At 39.4% G+C, this 22,358-nt stretch overlaps 2 protein-coding genes across 2 annotated transcripts in view; one reads left to right on the top strand and one right to left on the bottom strand.

Moving 5' to 3' along the window:
- LOC140313157 (uncharacterized) overlaps positions 1–1,724 on the bottom strand; it is a 104,152-nt gene extending 102,428 nt beyond the window's left edge. Inside the window, exon 1 of the mRNA XM_072391151.1 lies at positions 1,549–1,724. The gene's annotated coding sequence lies outside the window, so the exon portion shown is untranslated. The remainder of the gene's footprint in view (positions 1–1,548) is intronic.
- An 8,469-nt stretch (positions 1,725–10,193) lies between these two features.
- Positions 10,194–22,358, top strand: part of lmbrd1 (LMBR1 domain containing 1) — a 55,437-nt gene continuing 43,272 nt past the window's right edge. Inside the window, exons 1-3 of the mRNA XM_072391150.1 lie at positions 10,194–10,281; positions 12,633–12,809; positions 13,830–13,893. Coding sequence (XP_072247251.1) covers positions 10,216–10,281; positions 12,633–12,809; positions 13,830–13,893 — 307 coding nt within the window. The 5' untranslated portion in view covers positions 10,194–10,215. The remainder of the gene's footprint in view (positions 10,282–12,632; positions 12,810–13,829; positions 13,894–22,358) is intronic.

Genomic DNA, 22,358 nt, shown 5'->3' with positions numbered 1-22,358 from the left:
AGCTCTGATCTTTCTGTTAGCACTTTGATCTGTGAGCTGTCTGCAGGGTCCTGGTCAAGGACATCAGTTGCAAGGCTCAAACCTGGGAACCTCCAGTTACAAGGCAGTCTCTTGAACCATTTGACCATGCTGCCAAACCAAATCTTCAGCATTACTCTCATGCCACTGCAGCGGCAGAACACATTTAAAGTCATCCAGAGTACAGTCGGTGAAGCAGACACACATCTAGCAGGTCATAACAATTTTAAACACTTTTGTGGAACTTTTAAATTGCTGCAAAACAGATGCACTGCCTCCATAAGGATGACACTCAAAGTCCCGGATATAAACTAATTCAACAGGAACATACTGTCATGTCACAATTCAGCTGTTTTAAATACCTTCTTATGTGACCATGCATCTGTAATTCTAATGCAAACACTGGGCTATAATCCTTCCTTCCTGATGCGCTTGTCCTACCAAGCATAAAACGGCTGAGCACACAGACGAAAACTGAACTTGACTTCCACAGACCATGATAAAATTTAGGCACATTGCCTTTATTCATTCTAAGTCTATTCATGTCATTCAGAGTCTGACCAGTGGTAGCATTTTTTTTTTATCCACCTCTTTAACTACCGCTGTCTCATAAAGAAAAAGAAAAAGACCCATACAGCAAGCCATCTCCCACTGGATCATAAAGTTTAGCAATGCAGGCCTACAGTTGGCTCTCATGGCGTTTGGAGGTGAGGTTAACCACGCTACTTTACAACTACAACCATGCATGGGTTGTAGACAAGTAGGTCTACAGAATGTGAAGGTGTAATGTTACTCCATTTATTTCTGCAAACGCATGCAATACATGCGACTAAGCAGCCTACATTCAAGAGTTATTCACATCTTCACATGACAAACTCTCATGACTGATTCTGTATGGCTTAAATTGCAACGTTAAACCCAACAAGTTTTACTTTGTGCGGTAACCGGTAACTGCCGGACCGTCCCCTGTCAACCTGCATCGATTCAACTTCTGAATTGACACAGTGGCAGTGCAGGCTTTGTGTCACAGCTTGAGAAAAGAGCGAACACAAGGCACTTAAGTTTTTCTCCATCATTCACCGAGCCGCTTTCGGTCAGTGGCAATAAGCGCAACACGCAATATTCAAAGAAGCGTGTTTCTGTGCGCGACAGCTGATTGGCTGGGTAATTACATGTTTATTTCAATAATTATGGGATGTGGATATCCATAATCTTTCAGAATCCGACACATTTCGTCCATTATTTTTTTAAACGATGCAACGCGGTACATGTTTGCTGCTCAAGAGCTTTAAAAATAATAATAATAAATTTGAAATAATCTGTCAATGATGTGTCTCAGCGCAGACGCAGACGTTCAACGTGGGTACAAATAAAATAAAAACTAAAATAAATCAATGACTTTAATGGCAAGTGGTAAAAGGTTCCAAATGTCCGTCACAAGAGTTTCGAGAAATTGACACGCTGATTTCTACACTCAGTCGATGTTGTTTTTGATTTACTGTAACTACTATTTGAACTTGAAGTACTTACAGCTGATGACAAAGTTTCCTTTAAGGCGAAACCGAACAAAACGCAGCGAAAAAGACATAATCCATGTGTGATAACGATCAGTCCGTTCCCGGATTCCAGGACTTGGAAATAAAAGTCACTGTGGGATCGCCTGCTCGATCGCGGTCCTTATTAGTTGCACCGAGTGGCCCTCCCACTCTGTCATTATTACTGAAATGCACTGACAGAGACTTCTGCAAACAAGAGGAGAACACTCACTGAAAGCTTTCAAATTAGGGGGAATTAATGCCCAGAAGCAAGTTCAAACAATTTCTCCCATTAGAAGAGCAGGTGCGGGAAGTAAACACCGTTTGATGCATTGTGATTTAATCACAGTTTCTCGAATAAAGGCCCAAATCACATGGATTTGCTCGTCTTTAAAGTGGCTTCGTGGATGTTGTTTGCAATAAAAGCTGCCTCAGTCAAACATAGAAAAATTGCAAAAAGTGTTAACACTAGCTTTTCATCTCCACCCAAGTCTTACCTGCCTATTCATCATGTAATACCCTGCAGCAAAGACAATTACTCTCTATTGTGAACCTTACAGACTAAGATGATCCGACATCATGACGTGACAGCATTTAGTTTTACAAGCAGTCCTGGTTCTGCAACACGGGCCGTTCAATCCACACAGCCTACTATTTTAGTCAGAAGAGGCAAATGCCATGCTGCAATACTATACTCCTATACGGAAGCCAACAACTTCAACATTCTCTGTTGTTGCCTTTCGAATGCAGGTTTACCAGTCCCTCCGGAGCTCTGTCTTAATTCCATCTACATAAAAATCCAGTGAGCGTTTGCAAGTGTTGAAGATTGTCTGCATGGATTTTCTTTAGCCTATGCTACAAAAAAAAGAGGAAAAAATAGAAGCAAGAATGATAATAAACAAAGACGTATGAGTGTAAGATAAAACTGTTAAGAACAAAACAAAAGTACTTTTTGTCCAAAGAGCACACCAACAGTCCACAGAAACAGGTGTTCGGGCTCCACACATGCTGTTTAGACAGATGATGTTAATGCAACCACCCCTTCACCACAGGATTACACACACTCTTGTCAATATTGTGTTGAAAGAAACTCTGGAAAAAAAAAATTCATAAAGAAATGGAAATTCAAATGGAGCAGATGGCTGTGTTTATTTGCTGAGCAAGGCACTTTTTTTTCTCTCTTGAGAGTCTGAATTTTCTTTAGCTGCTCTGGGGTTTTCTTAACTATTTACATATAAGTTTTGCAGGCATGAATTCACAGTTCACAAATGATTTCCCAGATTTCCCAGTCCAAGAGTTTGTTTTAATGAATTGGTGTGCATAAGAGATGTTATGGATGTGTGTGAGTGTGTTTGTGCTGGAGGTTGTTTTTTTTTTTTACCAGAAAATTTAATTCTATTAAATGCACCCATTTTAAATATTAGTATTGATGTGGCATAATTTCAATATGATGTGATTTACCTCTACTCAGACCTGCAGTCTGTATCAGTGCTGCATCAACTATGTGGTTGTCTGATATGACCATTTGAGTCTTAATGGCCCCACAGGCGGCATCGCTTTTCCCAACTTCAGCTATGTCCTTAAAAGGGTTCATATCAGATAGTGGTGGCACTTAAAGATTGTGTTTTTTCATGATTTCAGCTAGATAAATCCCTGCTTACTCCTATCTGATGTGTGCATATATGATGTATTGATTGGTCTAGTTTGGCACAACACAATTAAAAGAGATGTGTTCAATTTCAATTACGTGAAGCATTTCAGTTTGTGAATTCAAATGACATCTTGTCTTATCCATGTCCTGCATTTTAAATTGTTCCCCCTTCTAGAAATACCATGTGGGCCAGCTGGAATCTGGCTGACAAGGTCAGGAGAGAATATCTCTTCTCAGACTCCGAGTTGTCTCTTGTGGAAGAAAATGAAAAGTTTGGACCAATCAATCAATTGACAAACGTCAACAATTGTGGCTCCAATACATAGACTGCTTCTGCTTGAAGAACCTGGTTTAAATGCAAAGGGAAGGGGGTACCCAGGACCTTTACATAGAATATAATATTCTTTTGCGCAACCTGTCTGTTCTTATGCATTTTAGGCTTTTTTGTGTGTTAGTCATACACCATTGGTTAAATTAGGATGATGTTTGTTTAGCTGAAGTATAGGAGCAGGACCGTACCTCAAATTATCAGCTTTCTCCCTGTCAATAAATGCCCATCTGCCGAGCACACCTGCTAGTTTTCTGTATCCCACCCTCCCTTTGCTGCACATCTTCTCCTCTGCCTCTCACTTCGTTTTAATTGATAGAGATTTTTTCCTTACTTCTTGTCAACATTGTGCAAATAACACAATCGGAAAACACATTCTCACTGAGGCCTGTTGCTTGTGAACGGGCAGACAGGTTGGATTTAGGCTTAAGACCGGGCTATGAGGCTATCAGTCATCCAGGCCAAATGACACTGCATGAAAAATGAGGGAAAAAAGGGGGAGTGTTATAATGATAACAGGTGACTGTCACTAAAAGGATCAATTGTGTGTGAACTTGCAATAAATTCCACTTAACCTGTTCCCCCCTAAAGCACTCTGTGCTGGCTCTGTTTATATTTGTTCCGAAAATGCTACCAACCCAGCCTCTCAAAGGTTTCCAAACATGGCTCATTCTGGTAAAAAGAGGTGGAAGAGTATCACACCTAAAATGGATGTAGAATTTGTTGCACTTTCATTCAAATTTGGTAGACTGGTTGGGATTTTTCGGAACAGATTCAGCAAATTCCATATCCATTTACAGTGTTGATTGGACAAAAGCGATGTAGTAAGGCCTAGTGAGGAGGACTTTCAATATATTTCAGAATTGTCCGTGGAGTCTGACATTAATTATGGCCCAAGGCTTTCCAGGACATAATCGAAGTGATCGCTGAACTTGTGGGCAAAGTTTCCAAAAATAGCTCACAGCTTAAGGGGTTAAACAGTTATGAGTTTACAGTATGTCACAAAACAGAATTAGGTCATTAGTAGTCCCTCAGGTAATGTCTGGTTTCCTGACTGTAAGTCATCACTGATTTAACTGTACATAAGAAACTTTTTATTTCTGAGAATGAAGGAAGTCATTTTTTCACAACATTCAGCTTCACTATATTTGTTTGGACGTAATTCTTCACTCTCTGTGCTGTGAAAAGCAAGCTGTTGATTAGCTGTGTCTCTGTCGGATAAGAGAAAGTGGTTGTGTAGGGGTTGGGATTTTTCTCATGGTCACAAAATCATAAGCTGTCAAAAGTTGTCAAAAAGTACTTGTTTGGTGTTTCCATTAAAGACTGCTCACAGATGACATATTGGTTTGGATTTTTTTAAGTGTGAAAAGCTGAAATTGAAAATGATTCCCCTTTTCTTCACATTATTACGGCACAGATAGAAATCTCAACAGCTTCCAGAGATGTGTCTCTCCAGTTCATTACATAAAAAATTGAACACCTTACAGATTTTAAGTGTTGTTGGACTAAGCAGGCAACTGAAAATCCCTTTGACCTCTATACATTTTATATGATTCTGTCACATTTTTGACCCAACTTGATATCAGCCTACACATGATAACATTATGTCATTCATAGAACACATGCAGCATATCCATTTATGGTGTAAGGAAAGGAATGCAGAGATGTATTCTAATATTAATGTTCAGAAATTCCTGCATCATTAAAGCCTTGTACACCGGTTTTTCAAAACATGTCAAAAGGAGTTTGTTTCAAAATGAAGTGTTATTATTATTGGTATTATTATTATCATTCTTTTTTATTGTTGTTGTCGTCAAATGTTTCTGTCCCCAAATTGTCATGAATTTCTTGGAATCTGTGCAATGAAAACAGCTCTTTCAGATTCAGCTGTTTCAGCTGCAGAAACTAAATTCCATTCACCTCTTCCTCAGATTTTAAGGCACAGATAAAAATCTCATTAGCCGTCAAGGTTTTCTCCCTCCGCTTTATAACATTACAATTTGAAAACCTTAAGGATTGTAAGCGTAAGATGGACTAAGCAGGCAACTTCAAGCCTTGCCACCAATTTGAAGTGTTTCTGTCCCGTTTTTGACTAAACTTAATATCTGAGTCATCCTTGAATACAATGAATGCATAAATATAACCTGACAGAGGAAATATATGCCTCAAAACAATAACAGTAATTATTGGGAATTGCCCTTTAAAGTATATTAATGGTAATATATGCATTTTTCATGGCATTTCAGTTGTATTAGACAATGAAGTCAGATAACAAGGGGCACGGGGGAGATGTGGCAGCAACAGACGGTCATGCTGATTCTGACCCCAAGACATTCCATTTACATGTTTTGCACCCTCCTGACACAACCCAAATAACCCTCCAAGAAATGTGACAGAAATTGCCCTTTTTTGTCTTACCCCTGTGATTTCTGTGTGTGTGTGTGTGTGTGTGTGTGTGTGTGGGGGGGGTTTATCTGCTGTTTTCACCATGAATTTCACATTTTAGCATTTTGCAGGGCATAGCATTTTTCTCAGCTATGCTTAGATGTGAAGGTTGTAGTTAAAAGTTAGCCTGTAGCTGAGCAAGTTCACATCGAAAACAATATAATATCACAAAAAATAACCCTAGAAATAAAAGTAGGTGTCATACAAACACCTTTAGGAACCATGTCGTTGTCAGCCATGTTTTGGAAATTCGCCAGTGTGCTTGTTGCTCTTCACGCTCCAAAACGAACAAAGAAAAGAACATGATAAAGTACTATGCTGTTTTATTTAAATAGTTGACAGTATATTTAATCAAACAGACATCTGAATTGGTTTATCTAAATTCCAAACGTATGTTCACTTTCCCACCAAAACAAAAAGAAATACCCTGAGAATTCCAAGCTGCTGTTGAGCTCCCGCTGTTGATAGTTCCAACCAACTCACTCTCAACTGATACAAGAATCAAACCATCTGTAAAAACTGTTGAAGTGTGGACAGATTAAGCTGCAGCAGCTCCACAGGACTGTTCTGACTGCACAGACTGCCATAACTTCAATAATAGGAAAGTCAGATGTCACTCGAAGGGTGCTCTGTTATGAAGTCCCAAATGCAAGACGAACCAGGAGGGAGGTAATGTAAGTGAAAACTACATTTTAACAAAACCAAAGACACCGCCAAAGCAAAGAAAACCAAGACCTAAAGTCCAAACAAACTAGAAACCATAGCGGTAGAAAGACAGGACTGACTGACTGAGAAGGCAACTAATGAGGAGGATCTAACAATGAAATCCAAGCGTACTGGTAGGGGTGGTTTGCTGCATGGATGAGGGTGGGTGATGAGTAAATGGTAAATGGACTGTACTTATAAAGCGCTTTCCTGGTCTAGTTGACCACTGAAAGGGCTTTTACACTTCAAGCCACATTCACCCATTTACACACACACACATTCAAACAGCACGTCTTTATCTTTACAATGTTACAAGCCACACAATGCTTCTTTCTCACACACATATGGAAACATCAGAGGCAACGTGGGCTTCAGCGTCTTGCCTAAAGGCACTTCGACATGTAGGCCAAAAATCTATTTGCCGACCTTTTGATTGACGGGCGACTGCTCCTCCTTCTGAGCTACAGATGCCCCAGAGTAACAGAGAACAGCTGTGGAAGGACTGATAACAGCGAACATGGGGGAGAACAGAGAAAACAAAACCTCACCAAAAGACAAGATTGATGGATCAAAAACTACAAAGAATACACAATATATGAAACAAACCACTGTGCGGTGCATAGAAATAGACAAAAAAACACTTACTTAACACAGAACAGGAAAGAATAAAGCTAAAGGAAAGAACAATGAGAGAAAAACTGCCACGACTAATGGATATTAACAGGAAATCAGTGTAGGAGAAAGTCCAAACAGAAATACAACAGAACTAGATCATGACACACTTTCACAAGGAAGAAGCAGGTTCAAAGCTACTATGCCCACTCCGACAGTACAGAAATGTCCATTGGCTTAACACCTGACTGTGGAGAGACCTGTGGACCAAATATGCAACATGATTCTATGATTCTGCACTTTTAATGCAGAATTCTTCAAAGCTAAGCACTCCTCTTAAAGTTTGGAACCTTCAGCATTTACTTATTTCCTTTGAGGATCTTCATTAAAATTTGTCCATTCAACAATGACAAAGAGCACTGATTTTGTACTTATCTCAGAGTGCATTAGTTGAGCTCAAATATGTATGTGTTTCAACATGAGTAGCGTTGAGTTTTTGCTGGATGCACACATACGTAACCTCAGCAAACATTATTATTGTGTCAGACAAAGGCTTGCTTTTGTATCTGTACTCTCGGCTTGCAATGGAGCACTAAATTCACTATTGTTGAAGAGGTTTAGAGGCAAAACACCTGTCTGTTTCACTAACATGATTTACTAAACTGACATAAAACAAAGCACCAGACAAAGAATTCATATTGTGTGCCACTAATTTGTATGCTGACATAACATTTGATGTGTACCTTTCATGTGCTCATACAAAAGATCACAAAAGCCATTAAGCAGTCTGTTTATCACTTCTGAGAACTCACCTGCTCATGAAAGCCCACGATATGTAGACAAAGATAAAAAAAAAATGAAAAGACACAATAACATGTACACTTGGCCTGCAGCTACACCACTGTGGGGTTTTCTAGATTTATTAAATGTGTCAGTCTCTTGAGAGTAATATAAAAGAAAATCATTTGATGGCAGCCTTATTGGATTGCCTATGTGAAATTGGTTCTCTTTAACACTGACCAACATTTAGCCATTTAGCGTTTATGTTGGACAAGCAGTAAACCTTCAATAGGTATATGAGCTATTCAAATAATATTATTACAAACTGTGTTATCATTATATTGTGTAAGATTCATAGGTAAGTAAGTAAGATAAGTAAGATTTTGCAAAAAAATTCACCATTACACAACTTCACAGCATAATCTGCTACCTGAAACTACCCTCGCAGCATATTGTGAGCTTTATATGGCCCCCAGTCTACAAGGTGCTTTACATAAATTTACCTTTGAAGGCTGACTGCACAACCTGCAAATGGCACACACGCCATGTTAAGGTCAGTCAATGTTAAGGCGAGGCAGCTGAACAGAGAGAGGTCAGGTTAGTAGGCGTCATAGGGCCATCCTGAACAAAAGGCCCGAAGAAAAAATACAAAAAAAAGATAAATTTAACAGAATTTCTCCCGCTTTCTACACTATATATTGCACACACAGAAGCAGCAGGATCTGACCCCACAAACCTACATCACACATCACATGGAGAGAAATGTGTACCCATTTGGCAACCACTATTTTCTTGCCTTTTTCGAGAAAAAAAACTTGCTTGATGGTGAATTTTCAGTTTTTTAAATGAACAAGACAAGCACAGGTAAGCAAGAACTCAACGATAACAGCTGCTGAACAGTTGAAGCGATTTTGGCAGCACTTCTTTTGTTCTCTAGCTGTCTTGTTTGAATGGAAAGAAAAAAACATCTAAAGTGGATGATAGTTCAAGTTACCACTGTGATTTTTAAACAGAAATAAGATAACATTTTCAGTGTTTCAATGCTACAGCGTATTCATCGGTCAGATGAGTGTGTAAACCTCCAAAACTATCCATGCCGGACAAAAATAATAAAAAAAGACCCACCTTCAATGTGCACAAATCTTATAAGATCAATTTTTTTTTCCAATGGGTCCATAAATCAGATATATCCTGTCTGACTATTGATTTGAATAAGATAAATTAAATCAATTCTCTGCATTCTAGTTGTTCAGCTGAAGAGGATAAGAGGAAACACAATTTAGCAAGTAACACCAGTATCACTTCCTGTTACATTTTAATGTATGGCAAAACTTATACTGGTATCAGTTCAATGGTTATTAGTATTATTGCTACGTTCAAGTTCTCAAATGGAAATAAAGCTGCAAAGTACACCTCAATATAAGTTTCAGCGACCCATTTCCACCTTTCCAGCTAATTTCAAGCTTAATGGACCAGATAAGTTTTTTTCCCTTTTACTTGAGCAATACTGCATGCGAGTAAGCCGTTTATCAATTTAATTAATTCCACCAACTCAGCGCTGGTTATCTGTGCTTTGTAGACTATTATGTGTGGGACAACTTTTGAATTCAGATGTACATTTAACTGGTGGCCCAATTGATATGAAACCACTTAATCTACCTTCTCGAGTATGTGTATTTTTTTCATGTACGAAAGCACTTTATTTATTGTTTATAAGTATGATCATGTAACTATTTATACGATGTGTTCACTTAAAAGTTTTCTTACGAAATAGTAGCCAATGCTTTCACTGCAAAATGTTACAAAGTAAAAAAGAAAAGACAATGAGAGACCGCAACTTTTAAGATGACGAATTCAACTCACGGAAAGTTATCTGAGTACTTTTCACATCATAGACATGGTTTTATAACTCTGTGGTGAGGGTATCGCAGGCAGCCTGGATTCCTTCTACATACTGTCTGTGCAAAAGTTCTTATTCACTGGATTGTTCCTATTACCTCGAGACGGAATTTCAAACTCTCCAGATCATGACTAAGCAAGCCACTGCTAATCTACACTGAAAGTTCTGCGGAGATGGGTTGGAGCTCTTACGGTGTTGACGTCACCAGGAACACGTGGGTTTGTTATTACAGGAAGTGAAGATGGCGGCTCAGTCGTACCTCTCAGAGTCTGTTCTCGGGTGGTCAATTTTCACGATTGTACTTTTGGTAAGCATCGACGAATCTGTTTAAAGGCTTCATAAAGCAGCGGTGTGTTAGGCATTTAGCTTGAGAGGCGTCAGCAGACGGAGAGGTCGCTTAAATGTTGTGTAATCCAGCTCGACAGGGCTACGGCGCATTAACGTCAGTACTGGCTTTGGATTGGTTTTAGCTAACTTTAGCCATGACACATTTAAAGTACTGTTGTTTTGTGGAAAGTCTTCATAGTTGTGTTTAGCACGTGTTTATTTCATACTTGTCGAAAAAGGGGCAGAGAGAAACTCCGCACAGTCGAGAGAGGGGGCGGGTGTTCCTTGTTTCACTTGTTTGTTGTCTTATTGCTTTGCTAGTTAGCTGTCAACACTAGGTTTCAGTATGTCCATTTCCGAATAGACTATTTAGTACTGCTGAATAAAGCATGCGGTGCTATTGACCATATTCAACCTTTATTTCCTAGTCAGAAATTATGTCTGACACATCTAGAAATGAACCTCAGAGTCCGGCTGCTTGAATTAATGCTTTAAAGTTATTCAGCCAGGTAAGCTGCGGCCATATTTAGCCCTCATTATCTCAGCTATCATTCACAGTCACATGGCTGAGTACGAGGCCCTCCAAAAGAATGCCCGTATGCCAACAAAATAGACTTGTTTGTCCAGCCATCCCTCTATTTGAGCAGCGTTTCAAAAAGATCTTATTTGGATGCAAAACCCGCGTCTTTAACTAGTAAAACAAGCAGTCAGGGGCTTAAGCTGCGGGCCTTTAATTGATTGATCTTGTCTGTGAGTGGCAAACCTTGATCTAAAGGAGCCATTGTTTTGCAGTGTCCTCACTTCTTTCAGCTTGTGTGTCTTGAATATGACCTTGTCATTTTGAAGACCCCCCCCCATTTTTTTTTTCCAACGGTGGTTCTTTGCTTTTTCTTTTCCCTTTTTAAAGTTTGAACCACATAAATTCTTAAGGATAAACGATTTGAGCTTCTTGTGTAACCATCAGCTTTGTGTTATGTCCTGTTATAACTTAAGTCTGGAAAAGGAGGGTGATGTAATCAGATTAGCTGCTCCAGAGCACATGCAGTTAAGTTAATCTATAAAAAAAGAAATTGCACAAAAACTATCTTTACTTAGATATAAACACATTTGCCATTGTGTCATATATATAAGGACAGTTTTACCATATATGTTTAATCGCAAAGTTAGCTAATTCTCACATCGCAATATAATTTTGAAAGAATCAAATCTTTCCAATTTAAGGTTCTAAGAATCATTCTCACTGCTGACAATTTCAAACTGTTCACATGCTGTGAATCTGCAAAGTTATCTGACTCACTTTGATCCATGTCAGTAGTTTCTGGTGCTTCGTGGACGTGACATTTATGTCTCACACTTCTCTTTTTAGTCATCTTACATGGTTATATCTTGTGTTTGTGCAGACAGATACACGTGGGGGTTTCAAACTCACAGTGTTCAGTTCATTTAGGTTGAAATTGATCTTGATGTTGGTAAGCTGCACAAATATGGTATATGTTACAATTTTCCTTCTCTCAAGCGTAGTAGGAAAGCAAAAAGTCAACAGAAAAATAAGTTGAGTAGAATTGTGTCCGTTCTTAGGTTTCAGTCATTTTTTTGAATCAGTGGGTGCACTGAATGTTGTTTCTTCAAGCAGAATTGATAGGGAGGACACACTTTTGTGACAACATCATGATAAACTTGATAAGCTATAACTGCAACACACATCACTGAAGCTATGGTGACATATAGAAATATCTTTTGGACGCGTTCTCTTCAAAGTTCATACCCTGTTACCTTTAGCCTAGTTGTTAAAGGTTATTGTCATTCCTTAGAGGCAGCTGCATCATGAGCACTAATGCTAATGGTTGTATATGCTCTCAGAGGTTTGATGTCAGCTTTGAGATCTCTGCCAGTTTCTGGAATATTTGACTTTATTTAAACAAATTCATATGTAAAGGACTTTCCTCTTGGTTCATCCTTGATTAACGTAAAGTCACACGTTATTCCTGAGATTTCCACTTTGTGTTTAAGTGTGTGTAAGTGCATAATAAAATTTAAATCTTCCTGATATTGTTTTGTCCTCACTGTGAACCGAACCTGTTCTTCAACATTTACGTGTTTTTTTTCCTTAAAGTCTTTTAGATTAATCTTATCCTCCTTTCTGACACTAGTTGTTTCAATCATTTCTTTGTCTCATCTACTGCACAACGTTTCCCATATTTGATATGAACTTAAGAGCCTTTCACAGCTATCTCTCCAGGCGAAGGTCTCATGTTATTCTTCATAATGATGGCACTGTCCACAACTTCTTTTAGTTTAAACAGTGAGCGCTTTTCTTTTTGTTTTGCTTAGGTAATCCTGGCTTTCTGTTGGATCTACATTCGGAAATTTCAAAGTCGGCAAGAGAGTGAGGTTGTTTCAACTATCACAGCAATATGTGCGCTGGCCATTGCTTTGATAACGTCTGCGCTCCTGCCAGTGGACATATTCCTTGTTTCATTCATGAAGTATCCAAATGGCACCTATAAGGTTTGTATCTGTTCCGCTGACAGCCACGCTAAAGGAAATGTGAAAAGAAAAATGCTCTGTTTTTCTGAACTTCTTAGACAGTTTAGACTTTTCAAATCTAAAAGCTAAATCTCTACTTTGCAAACTGCTGATTTTCCTTGTCCATCGAACTGATCATGTTTACTGATCAGGAACATAATTCCTCACTTAATCTAAAATGATTTATTGCAGGCTAAAATGAACAATATTTATCAGATAAATAATTGGGTTTTCATTAAATCAGTGATATGACCCTCCAATCATTTACAGAAGCTTGACTCAAAATCACACAGACCTGTTCATTTAGGCCGCTGCTGTTATTTAGAGAAATAAATTCACCAAAAAAACAAATGAACCCAGACAAACAAAAATGTCAGCGCACAGCTATGACCCACATAGTTCCTAATGTGTCATAGCCTACGTTTTTCAGGGAAATATCCACTTTTTATTGCACTTAAATCTTATTGATGCTTGCTGCCATTCAGCACAATCAAAACAATTGTGTTAGTTGGGCCTAAATCAGAGGTTTAAAATGTTAACATGTTACTGCAACAGTAGTCTTACATAATTGAAACCCTCAAAGCCAGATTAATGAACCCAAGAAATGCAGCTGGGGGTCAAACTGCGTCGGCATTGATACACTCAACCAGATTCAAGCTGGTTTAGGTGCTCTTTACTCGCTCTTTACATGCTCCACGGTTCCTGTAATAACAGGAACAGAAGCTGGTATACAGAAGCATGTTTAAAGCATAAATCGATTTGGTTCACGACATTAAAGGTAAACCAGCGGAAGCACAATACGAGCGAGTAGAAACGGGGCATATCGTCACCTATCATTGGACATGCTTCTTTCCGGAACTCGATATCCCTTCACTGAACAAGGACAGAGGTCCAGTAACCGTAGGTCTGCTTATCTGAGCAGGTAAATGTACTGATTGATTGTTACACGTGTCAGTCCCTGTACTGTTGAGCTTAATGGACTTTTCTCTTGGCAACATCCAGGAGTGGGCAGCAAACAACGAGACGAGAGGGCAAATTGAAGACACCGTATTGTATGGATATTACAGTAAGTGCTTTCTCTTAACCAATTAAGAAATAAGATCGAATGGATATTCGTAGACTAAATTTTTACAAAAAGACAAGAAAAAAAAATCTTTATTTTTGTTATTTTGTTCCAAATATAGGTACGAAAGGTCGCTGTCCCATGATATTCGCTCTGTCTTTTCTTTGAACTGATGGCAGTGCCAATTCAATTTTAATAACACCTGGTGCCCGACTCACTTGCACAGCAGTCCTCGAGGGTTAGCGCTCCAAGTCTGGGATTTACACTGGCTCTTTGTTTGTCTCAGTGGTGACTCATTTTCACACAGAGTTATTCTGCAGGTCTTTAGAGTAACTGTAGCTGCTTATCCTACCTGCTCTGGGAGCAGTTTGTTTCAGGCTATGACTTCAGGATGTATTTTTGTTCATACAATGGCTCCCAGATAATAGAGCGCCATTCTGGCCTTTTCAAAAACTAAACGATAAAGGGAAAAACAAACTGGATTTAACAAGGATGTTTTGAAAGGGACCCGTAATGTAAGATTGGAACACTGTTGGGATGATAGTTCTTTAAATTTACCAACCTAAATTCTTTGTTTTCTTACACTAAGTAACTTATATTTTCTATGTCATGCCTAATTATTTGCGTTGCTGCAGTTTCCCCATTGGCAGGCTATGGTCTCACCATGCAGCACGCGCTGCTTTGGACTTAGTAATGTTGCATGTGACTGCTCATTTGTGACAAACTCTTTTGCCTTAATGTGGAGGCAGGCAGGACAGAAGAGGAAGTTCCTGTGTTTGTGAGCCGATTATCACCATAATGAAAGTTGTTTGTCAGGGTTCCAAAAATAGAACTGTTCTTGTTGGTTATTGTGATTCCTTTTGTGACGTCGGTCAGTCATCGTTTCTGCAGCGTTACCGACGGTAGCTGTGAATCAGGTCAGTTTGAAAAGTCATCATTTGCATTTTTATCAATAACCTTCAATGAAGCGAATAGCAACGGATGTATTAGAATTTGAACCATTCGGTTCAGCATAATAGGTCAAATAACATGTTCATTTTTAACTACAGCACACACTGTTTAATTAAAGGCCCAACACATATCTGCCTCACCCTGCTTTATATTATACATCATCTAATTACTGGCTGGGTTCTATTTGGTGTTTTTCTGTTGGTTCAAGAAGTTTCACGTGTTTTCCAGCATACTTTCTTTTTATTTTTTAAATCTAATCTAGAGCTTACTTAGGCTCTGCAGTTTTTCTTTGAAAGCTACAGTCACCCGGTATACATAATTTATTTAATCTTTTTAACAATTTTCCGAACAACCCCCCCCTTTTTTTCTTTGCTGGGCTTTGTTATGGTTCCTGAAGTTATCTTGTATTTAATAAAACATTCTTTACTTAGCTTTTGGCTTGTGGTTTACTGTGCTGCATCGTAAGCAGGCTTTTTCGAGCATTCATTCCAGTATTTTGTACTTGCGCGTCATATTGTCTCGCTGTTTGAGTGGATTAGCCTCGTCCTCATGATGCTCCCTAACTTCAGTGTTTGTATGGGTGCAATTCAGTCACACCGTTTGGCAGATAAATGGCAAACTCTAAAGCTTTTAGTGCCACTTAAAGTTCTTTGTGATTGTCATAATAAGGGATAACACACGTTAGTTGTCTTCGTTGACAGAGATATTAGATCATGTGTTTTCTAACAGATGCAAGCTTGAAGTGCCTGTCGGCTAAACTGTTATGCACCGTCTGTTAAAAAAAAAAGCCAAATGCAAAGAAAATGAGCTGTCTCTTGCCCAGACAGCCCAATAAAGATTTAGAAAAAAATTTAGAAAAATACTCCATGTGGCGTATTCACATCAGAATGTTGAATTTCAAAGCCCATGAGCACGAGACGTTAGGCCAGCATTCAAGGGGGCCACGGTATGTTACATAAAGATTTCCCCTTTTTGTCCCTCATTTGGATTAGACATCCACTTCAGTCGAGACTCGACTTTATAGAGTTTGGAAAAAAAGAAAAATAAGGACTCGGGAGACTCAGCCTTCTGTGCAGGGTTATATGTCCTGTCAGTAATTGAATTAATTTGATGGCCAAACTGCCTGGAAACCATGTTTATTGTGCAAGTTAAACCCATGAAATTTGTCACACACCAGAGGAAAAGCAAATACTTGATTTAGCAAATGACTTTGAAACTACACGAATCAGTTACAGCATTGGAACCACTGGCCTAGTGAACCACGTTTTACAACCTGTAGTTTCCCAGGAAAAAAAAATGCATCTTGATCAATGTTTTTCACTTCAAGCATCCGTGGGTTCGAAAAGAAACGAATCTGAAGTCACAGTTTCTTTACAGGGGTGCTTGAAAGGTTGTTAACCTGTAGAAATTCTCAAAGTAAGGAAAGAGAACTGATCAAACAAACTAAGACAAAGATTTTATACAATACACATCTAAATTTAAATGTAAGAGAACTGTTTTGGTCTCTTTCTTCCAGCACCATCTCTTCCTGCAGTGCAGCAGTGTTCATGTTTCAGAGAAGCCATCAGTTTCAGCCGTTGTTCAGATGTTACTTTGGACTCTTTTGTTGCCTTGCACACTATTACAAGCTTTGCTTCTTGAGTGACGTTCGACCACTCTTGGTAAGAATATCGACGGAGTCTGTGCTCAAATTGAGTCTGAAGTCTTTTGAGCCTGTTTTGTAATCTTTTTAGGCTTGACTTTCATCAGTGGATTGCACAGTGGTGTGGAGGTGATCACTGATACCTCAGAACCTGATCCCTGGTTTTAAGTGTGGAGTTTGCTTACTGTCTTCTCTCTGGATACTCCCGCCCCAGTGACAACATGCAAGTTTTTATTAATATTCTGCTTCTTCTTTGAGCATTTTGTTCCCTAAACTTTTGTCACTTTTTAGGGGTTGCAGATACACAGCTAGTAGAGCGGAGTATTGACACATCCTTTACTTTGTCATGCCCTTAGTACATTCCCCTTGTTCTGTGCTGTCTTTGTTGCTCACTGAAATGCTATCATTTGCTGGAGATGATGCACTGCAACTTGTTTTTGATTAGTGATGTAGATTTTTGTAATTACATGCCTCCGCCATGTGTAGATGTCTGTGAAATATGCTGTGACAAAGAACAGCTCCACTTGTTTGAAAGCTGCTGCATAAGACCAAGTATAGAAATGAAACCCCTTCACAGTCCGTTCAACCACACCTGCGGATGTGCATGTGTAAGCTGATGAAGTCATTCCTTTTCTTCCAGCACATGGCTTTATTATTTGCCAGTAGGTGGAGACCAAGCTCCACGTGCGACGCACGCTCTGCTTCCTTTCAAATCTAACCTTTTAAGGTTGAATTTTCCACCAGGAAACAATTGGCAGCAATGTCCACTTGCATTTCGCAAAAGGTGTAATTACAAGGTTGTTGTGGTTTTATATTTCCTTTAGTGAAACATGTTTTCTCCGAGGTCGACTGCCCTCTATTCAATGGCGATCACAGCTGATAAGCATGTGCATTTTTATTGATTTGAATAGCTCTCTATATTTCTCCTTTGGTCTTCAAAACTGTGTTGGTTTGATTGTCTTTTTTCTTTCAGTTCATTTTTTCCAGTCTTTTGTTTTTTTTTTATTCAGTGTTTTCATTAGAACTGTTGATTTGGGATCAACACCCATCAGGACAATCTTGGTCTTGAGTGTCCATGTGTGCAGACCAGTTGGCATTAAATGAATTCTCCAATTTACCAAAAGTTTGGTCCGAGTCAGTTTGCGACATCGGCATGTTCCCTGTGTCCATCAGAAGGGAAAATAGTGACCTCATGACAGAAAGAAGATTATATCATTCAGTTGTACTTGTAAGGTACTTTTCTAATGCTGAATGATAAAGGTGTCAAGAAGGCAATTTGGCCCACATAGTCTCCCTCAAAATGGGCTTTTCATATACTCTGAAAGCTGGAATTGGTTTAGAAACTGCTCGTCATGTTTTCTAGGCTCATCCTTAGTGCGATGCAGACAATCCCTGCAGCCTCAAGTTTTGGCCTGCACTCAGATGTCTGAAGAGAGGCCTGCGTGGGTTATTGTGTACAATTTTTTTGTGTTTTTATTTGAGTAAGATCTTTGTCGCTCAAACTTCTTCTATATATAGCAATATATATATTATAAAATCTTCTGACGGGGACACTAAGCTCCTTTTGAGGGAGCTAGCTTTTCAGGTTTTAGCTTGAAAGCTTTGCTTGCAAACTTCAGATCGGTCCATTTATACATTTCCTTGGACTGTTCGGTACTTCAAAGCAATGGTGCATAAGACCCTGGAGCAACAGGATGAAATACCCTTGGGCCCCTTAAATAAATCATGGGCTGTCTCTCCTTCCTTTTTTTTTCTTTTTTTTTTTCAATGCCTTTTGGATACAAGAACCTAGAGCGGATGCGCTGCTCCTATGTGATATAATATCTTTTTTTTTTTTTTGTCTATGATTTTAGTACGCCCACATACGCTGCCTGAACTTCATGTGGAAGTGGTAGCCCTGCGCTTCTTTTGAGAGCCTTTTAAAAAACATTGAAGAACTGCTGTTATATTTCTGAGTGCAGCTTTACGTTCGAGGGCCTCCTGTGAGACGAACACAGTTGAGCAAGCACAGTAAACGAAAGGCACAACCTACAGCTCTTGATTTCTACCTTTGCCTGCCTCTGTCTGCCTGAGATTTTTAGATCATGGACAAAATTCAAAGCCTGAAGTTTCCATCTTAGTGATACAAGCGTCTTTTATAATGATTTTACTGAAGCTAATATACTGCTGAATATACTGTCTCTCTTAACCCATTAAGACTTGACCCCTCTTGACCTTTTATGCAAACTGCATATGGCTTAATTATATGTTGCATTATGTCTTGATGAGGTAGGATCATCAAACTAGAAATGTTTTCTGTATTTCTTTAAAATGATCCCAATAGCAGCAGTGATGTCACGTAATGTCCTGTTAGTTATTGGCTGACAAATGTTCCATTCTGTCTGTAATAAATTAAACAGTCTCAAGTCAAATCAAGTCATACGTCACTTAAAACTCATCACAAGTTGATGTTTTTAAACCCTGTTCAAACAGAATTGTTTTGTGGTTCTTAGACATGACTGTTTTCCTTTTAATACTCTCTTGTTTTTGCTGTTAACTGATAAAGTGAAAAGGCGTCACTGAATTTCTCAGTGGCTGATGAAAACTTATTCTGACTGCAGCCGGTTTCTTGTTCACTGTGCAGGATTTATACAGATGTGGGCCTATAGTAGAACAACGAGGTGCCAAATGTCAAAACTGAGAAACCTAGTTGCTTTCTGAATGTACTTTCTTATTTTGAATTTGATGCCAGCAACAATCTTGAACATGATTGGGACAGGGGCATGTTTACCAGCCTTAGCACTTCTACATTACGCTAGAAACAACAAAAAGTAGTGACTCAAAAGGGCCTAGACACTACGCACATGCTTCAAACTTCCATCATTTTGCATCTTTTAATAAAAACAACAAAAAAATGGAAAAGTATATTAATTCAGTTGAATTCCCAATCAAGCTTCTCCTTTTATTTACTTGTAATTCTGTCTTGTTTGACGGGATAAATGCTTCCGAAATTGTGACTGAAATCCGCCCATTAAGACTCCGCGTCGACTCATGACCAGTTAAAGCATTTCCCGACTGCCGTTCTGCTCTAATGAAATCCAGATTTTTAATAAAAGCTGCGTCATTAGACACCATTCAAGCAGCAAATTCAGCTGTGCTTACATGTACGATGATCTCCCACAGAGAAGGTTCGAACTGACAGATGTCTCGAATGCCACAGCGTTGCAGCGTCAGACATACTTTTACTAATAAGTTGATTCTGCTCTTATGCATGCAGACAGTGGTCTGGTTAAATGGTGACATTGAACTGTAGCCGTAGCTGGACTCAGCTGTACGTATAACCGTGCTGAGAGTTGCATCAGTTGAAAGCCAAATTGTTTCCTGCTTGTAGCTCTACAAAATTTGGGGGCCTTCCTGCTAATAGTCCATTGTACTACAGATACAGGCTTTTTTCATATGTGACAAATGTGGTTTGCCAGTGTCTAGATGAATTAAGCAAGGCTTTTCCTGACAAAGACATGGAGTCCAGCACAGAACCACTCCAGGCCATAAAGGATTGTCACTGGGCCACAAGTAGTTAGGCAAAGAGTAATACCATGTATAACACCAAATGCTTATTGTTCCGTAATGACATTGTGTGCAGCATAGTCTGCATGGCTACCCTCGTCCTCTAAACAACTTTGAGAACTTTCACAATGAGTGGAAAGGGGCATTTTTGAGTTGTTCCAAACATGAGTTGGGCTTTTTAACAAAACCGCTTAGCTATCCTGATCCAGCCTGATGTTACCTGCTTCACTGTCGCAGCCTACGGGTGTCGTTGCTTCATATGACAATAGATGTGTTATTACTATTATGTAGGACTCATATGGTGGAGATTATACAAATAGTCTGCGCTGGAAGACCTTAAAATGAACATGTTTGGGTTTGCTGTAGGCATTCATTCATCAATAAAGATCGCCGAAGACATCCATTATGTACCATCAATCCCATACATGGGCAAAATAGACATTCTGCAATTATAAAAGCACATTTCAACTCAGAAACAAATCTGTACAGTGCCCACCATCATGTTTGGGACAAATTGGGTCACATTTTCTTTTATAGTTCCCCCTCTGCCCCTGAGGATACAATTCTAAATCAAACAGTTCAGATGTGATTGAAGTGCACATTTCAGACTTTAAAGTCATTTTCATATCTTTCAGTTCCACCATGTAGTAATCACAACACTTTATTTTTACATGGCCCCCCTCATTTAATGGCACCGCAATGTTTGTGTCAAAGTAATGGTAGCTACATTAAAGCAGTAATGTTTAGTCCTTTGTTACATGTCTCTTCCACACAATGACTGCTTGAAGTCTTTTCCATTTGTTAGCTTTGCGGAACTCTGGTGTTGCTTAAGCAGCGTGTTTGGGATCATTATCTCGTTGCAGGATGAAGTGCCGTCTAGTGACTTTACCGCATTTACCGCAACTTGAGCAGATAAGTGTTTCTATACACCTCAGAAGTCATTGTGCAGCTGCCATCAGGAGTTACCTCCCCAATGAGGATAAATGTGCCAGTATCTGTGGCAGCCATACATGCCCAAGCCACAACACCCCCATCACCATGTTTAACAGATGAGCTGGTGGGCTCATATGGGCCTGTATGGGCAATTCCTTTTTGTGTCCACACTTTCTTCTTGCCATCTCTCTGATACAGGTTAATCTCGGTCTCGTCTGTCCATAACACCTTTTTCCAGAATCCTGCAGGCTCCCTCAAATCCTTTTTCAGAAACTGTAATCTGATCATCCCATTTCTATCCATGAAGTCTTCTGTGGATAGTAGTCTCCGACAATGACAGCCCTGCCTCCTGTAGACTGCCTCTGATCTGTCAGACAGGCGTTTTTTTCTTTACCATAGTGAAGATTCAGGAGTGTCATTAGAAGTGGAGGTATCCCTTGGCCGACCAGTCCCTTTACAGATTACAGAGCTCACCAGTGCATTCTTTCTACTTAATGAGCTTCCAGACAGTTGATTTAGCTAATCCTGAGGTTTGACCGAAGTCTCTTATGGTTTTACTCTTGTTTTTCAACTTCACAACAGCTTCCTTGACTTTCATTGGCACAGCTTCTCTCCTCATGTTGAACAATGGCAAGCAACCGACTCCAAATTGTAGAAGCAAGCCTAGGTGTCTTATTCCTGCACTAAAGAAGCAGTGACACACACCTGAATAATCACAAATACCTGAGAGGGAAATTGTCCCAAACGTTATGGTGCCCTAAAAAGTTTTGTCATTTCTACGCGGTGCAACTGAAATGCACGACAATGACTTAAAGTCTAGAATGTGCACGCTGATCTCATCTGAACTATTTGATTTAGAATTTTACACTTCGGAGCAGAGAGGGGACTGCATATTCAGAATTAAAACTGAACACCTTGATGCTGAAAGTCCTCACTTTGACCCTTGAATCTGCATGCATGGCTCTAATAACAGCTCAGGGCACGAAGCCCCGATAGTCAGTCAGCAAACAAACATTTGTCTGCTCTCCTATTTAACAGAAGCAGTGGTTCCTGTAAAATTCAAGTTTAATATTCACAAATGTTTCATTTGGCGTTTAACCCTCTAATAAGTGGGCGTCCTCTGCTTTTGCCTGAAAACCAGGCTGCAAACCTGCGGCGTCACACCGCTCAGAGAGTGTCTGTAGCGGCGGGCGTTTTAATCTGCCGCAGGAGTCTATTGTCAGTCAGTGTTTGTGTGAGAAACCCCCCCCCCCTTGCCATTTATTTTTCACATAAACTGTAATGCATTGTGCTTGTTTGCAATAGACAAGCGCCCAGGTAGGTTCTAACTCTGCCGTGGACATCAACAGGAGGCGCAGACATGGCTTCAACATATAATCTCAAATAATCATTAAAA

This window comes from Leuresthes tenuis, unplaced genomic scaffold (genome assembly GCF_036924035.1).
Source record: "Leuresthes tenuis unplaced genomic scaffold, fLeuTen1.0.hap1 SCAF_8, whole genome shotgun sequence".
In the NCBI taxonomy this organism is placed as follows: Eukaryota; Metazoa; Chordata; class Actinopteri; order Atheriniformes; family Atherinopsidae; genus Leuresthes; species Leuresthes tenuis.
Note: the sequence above shows the minus strand (reverse complement) of the source record. Positions and strands in the feature narration are given on the sequence as shown.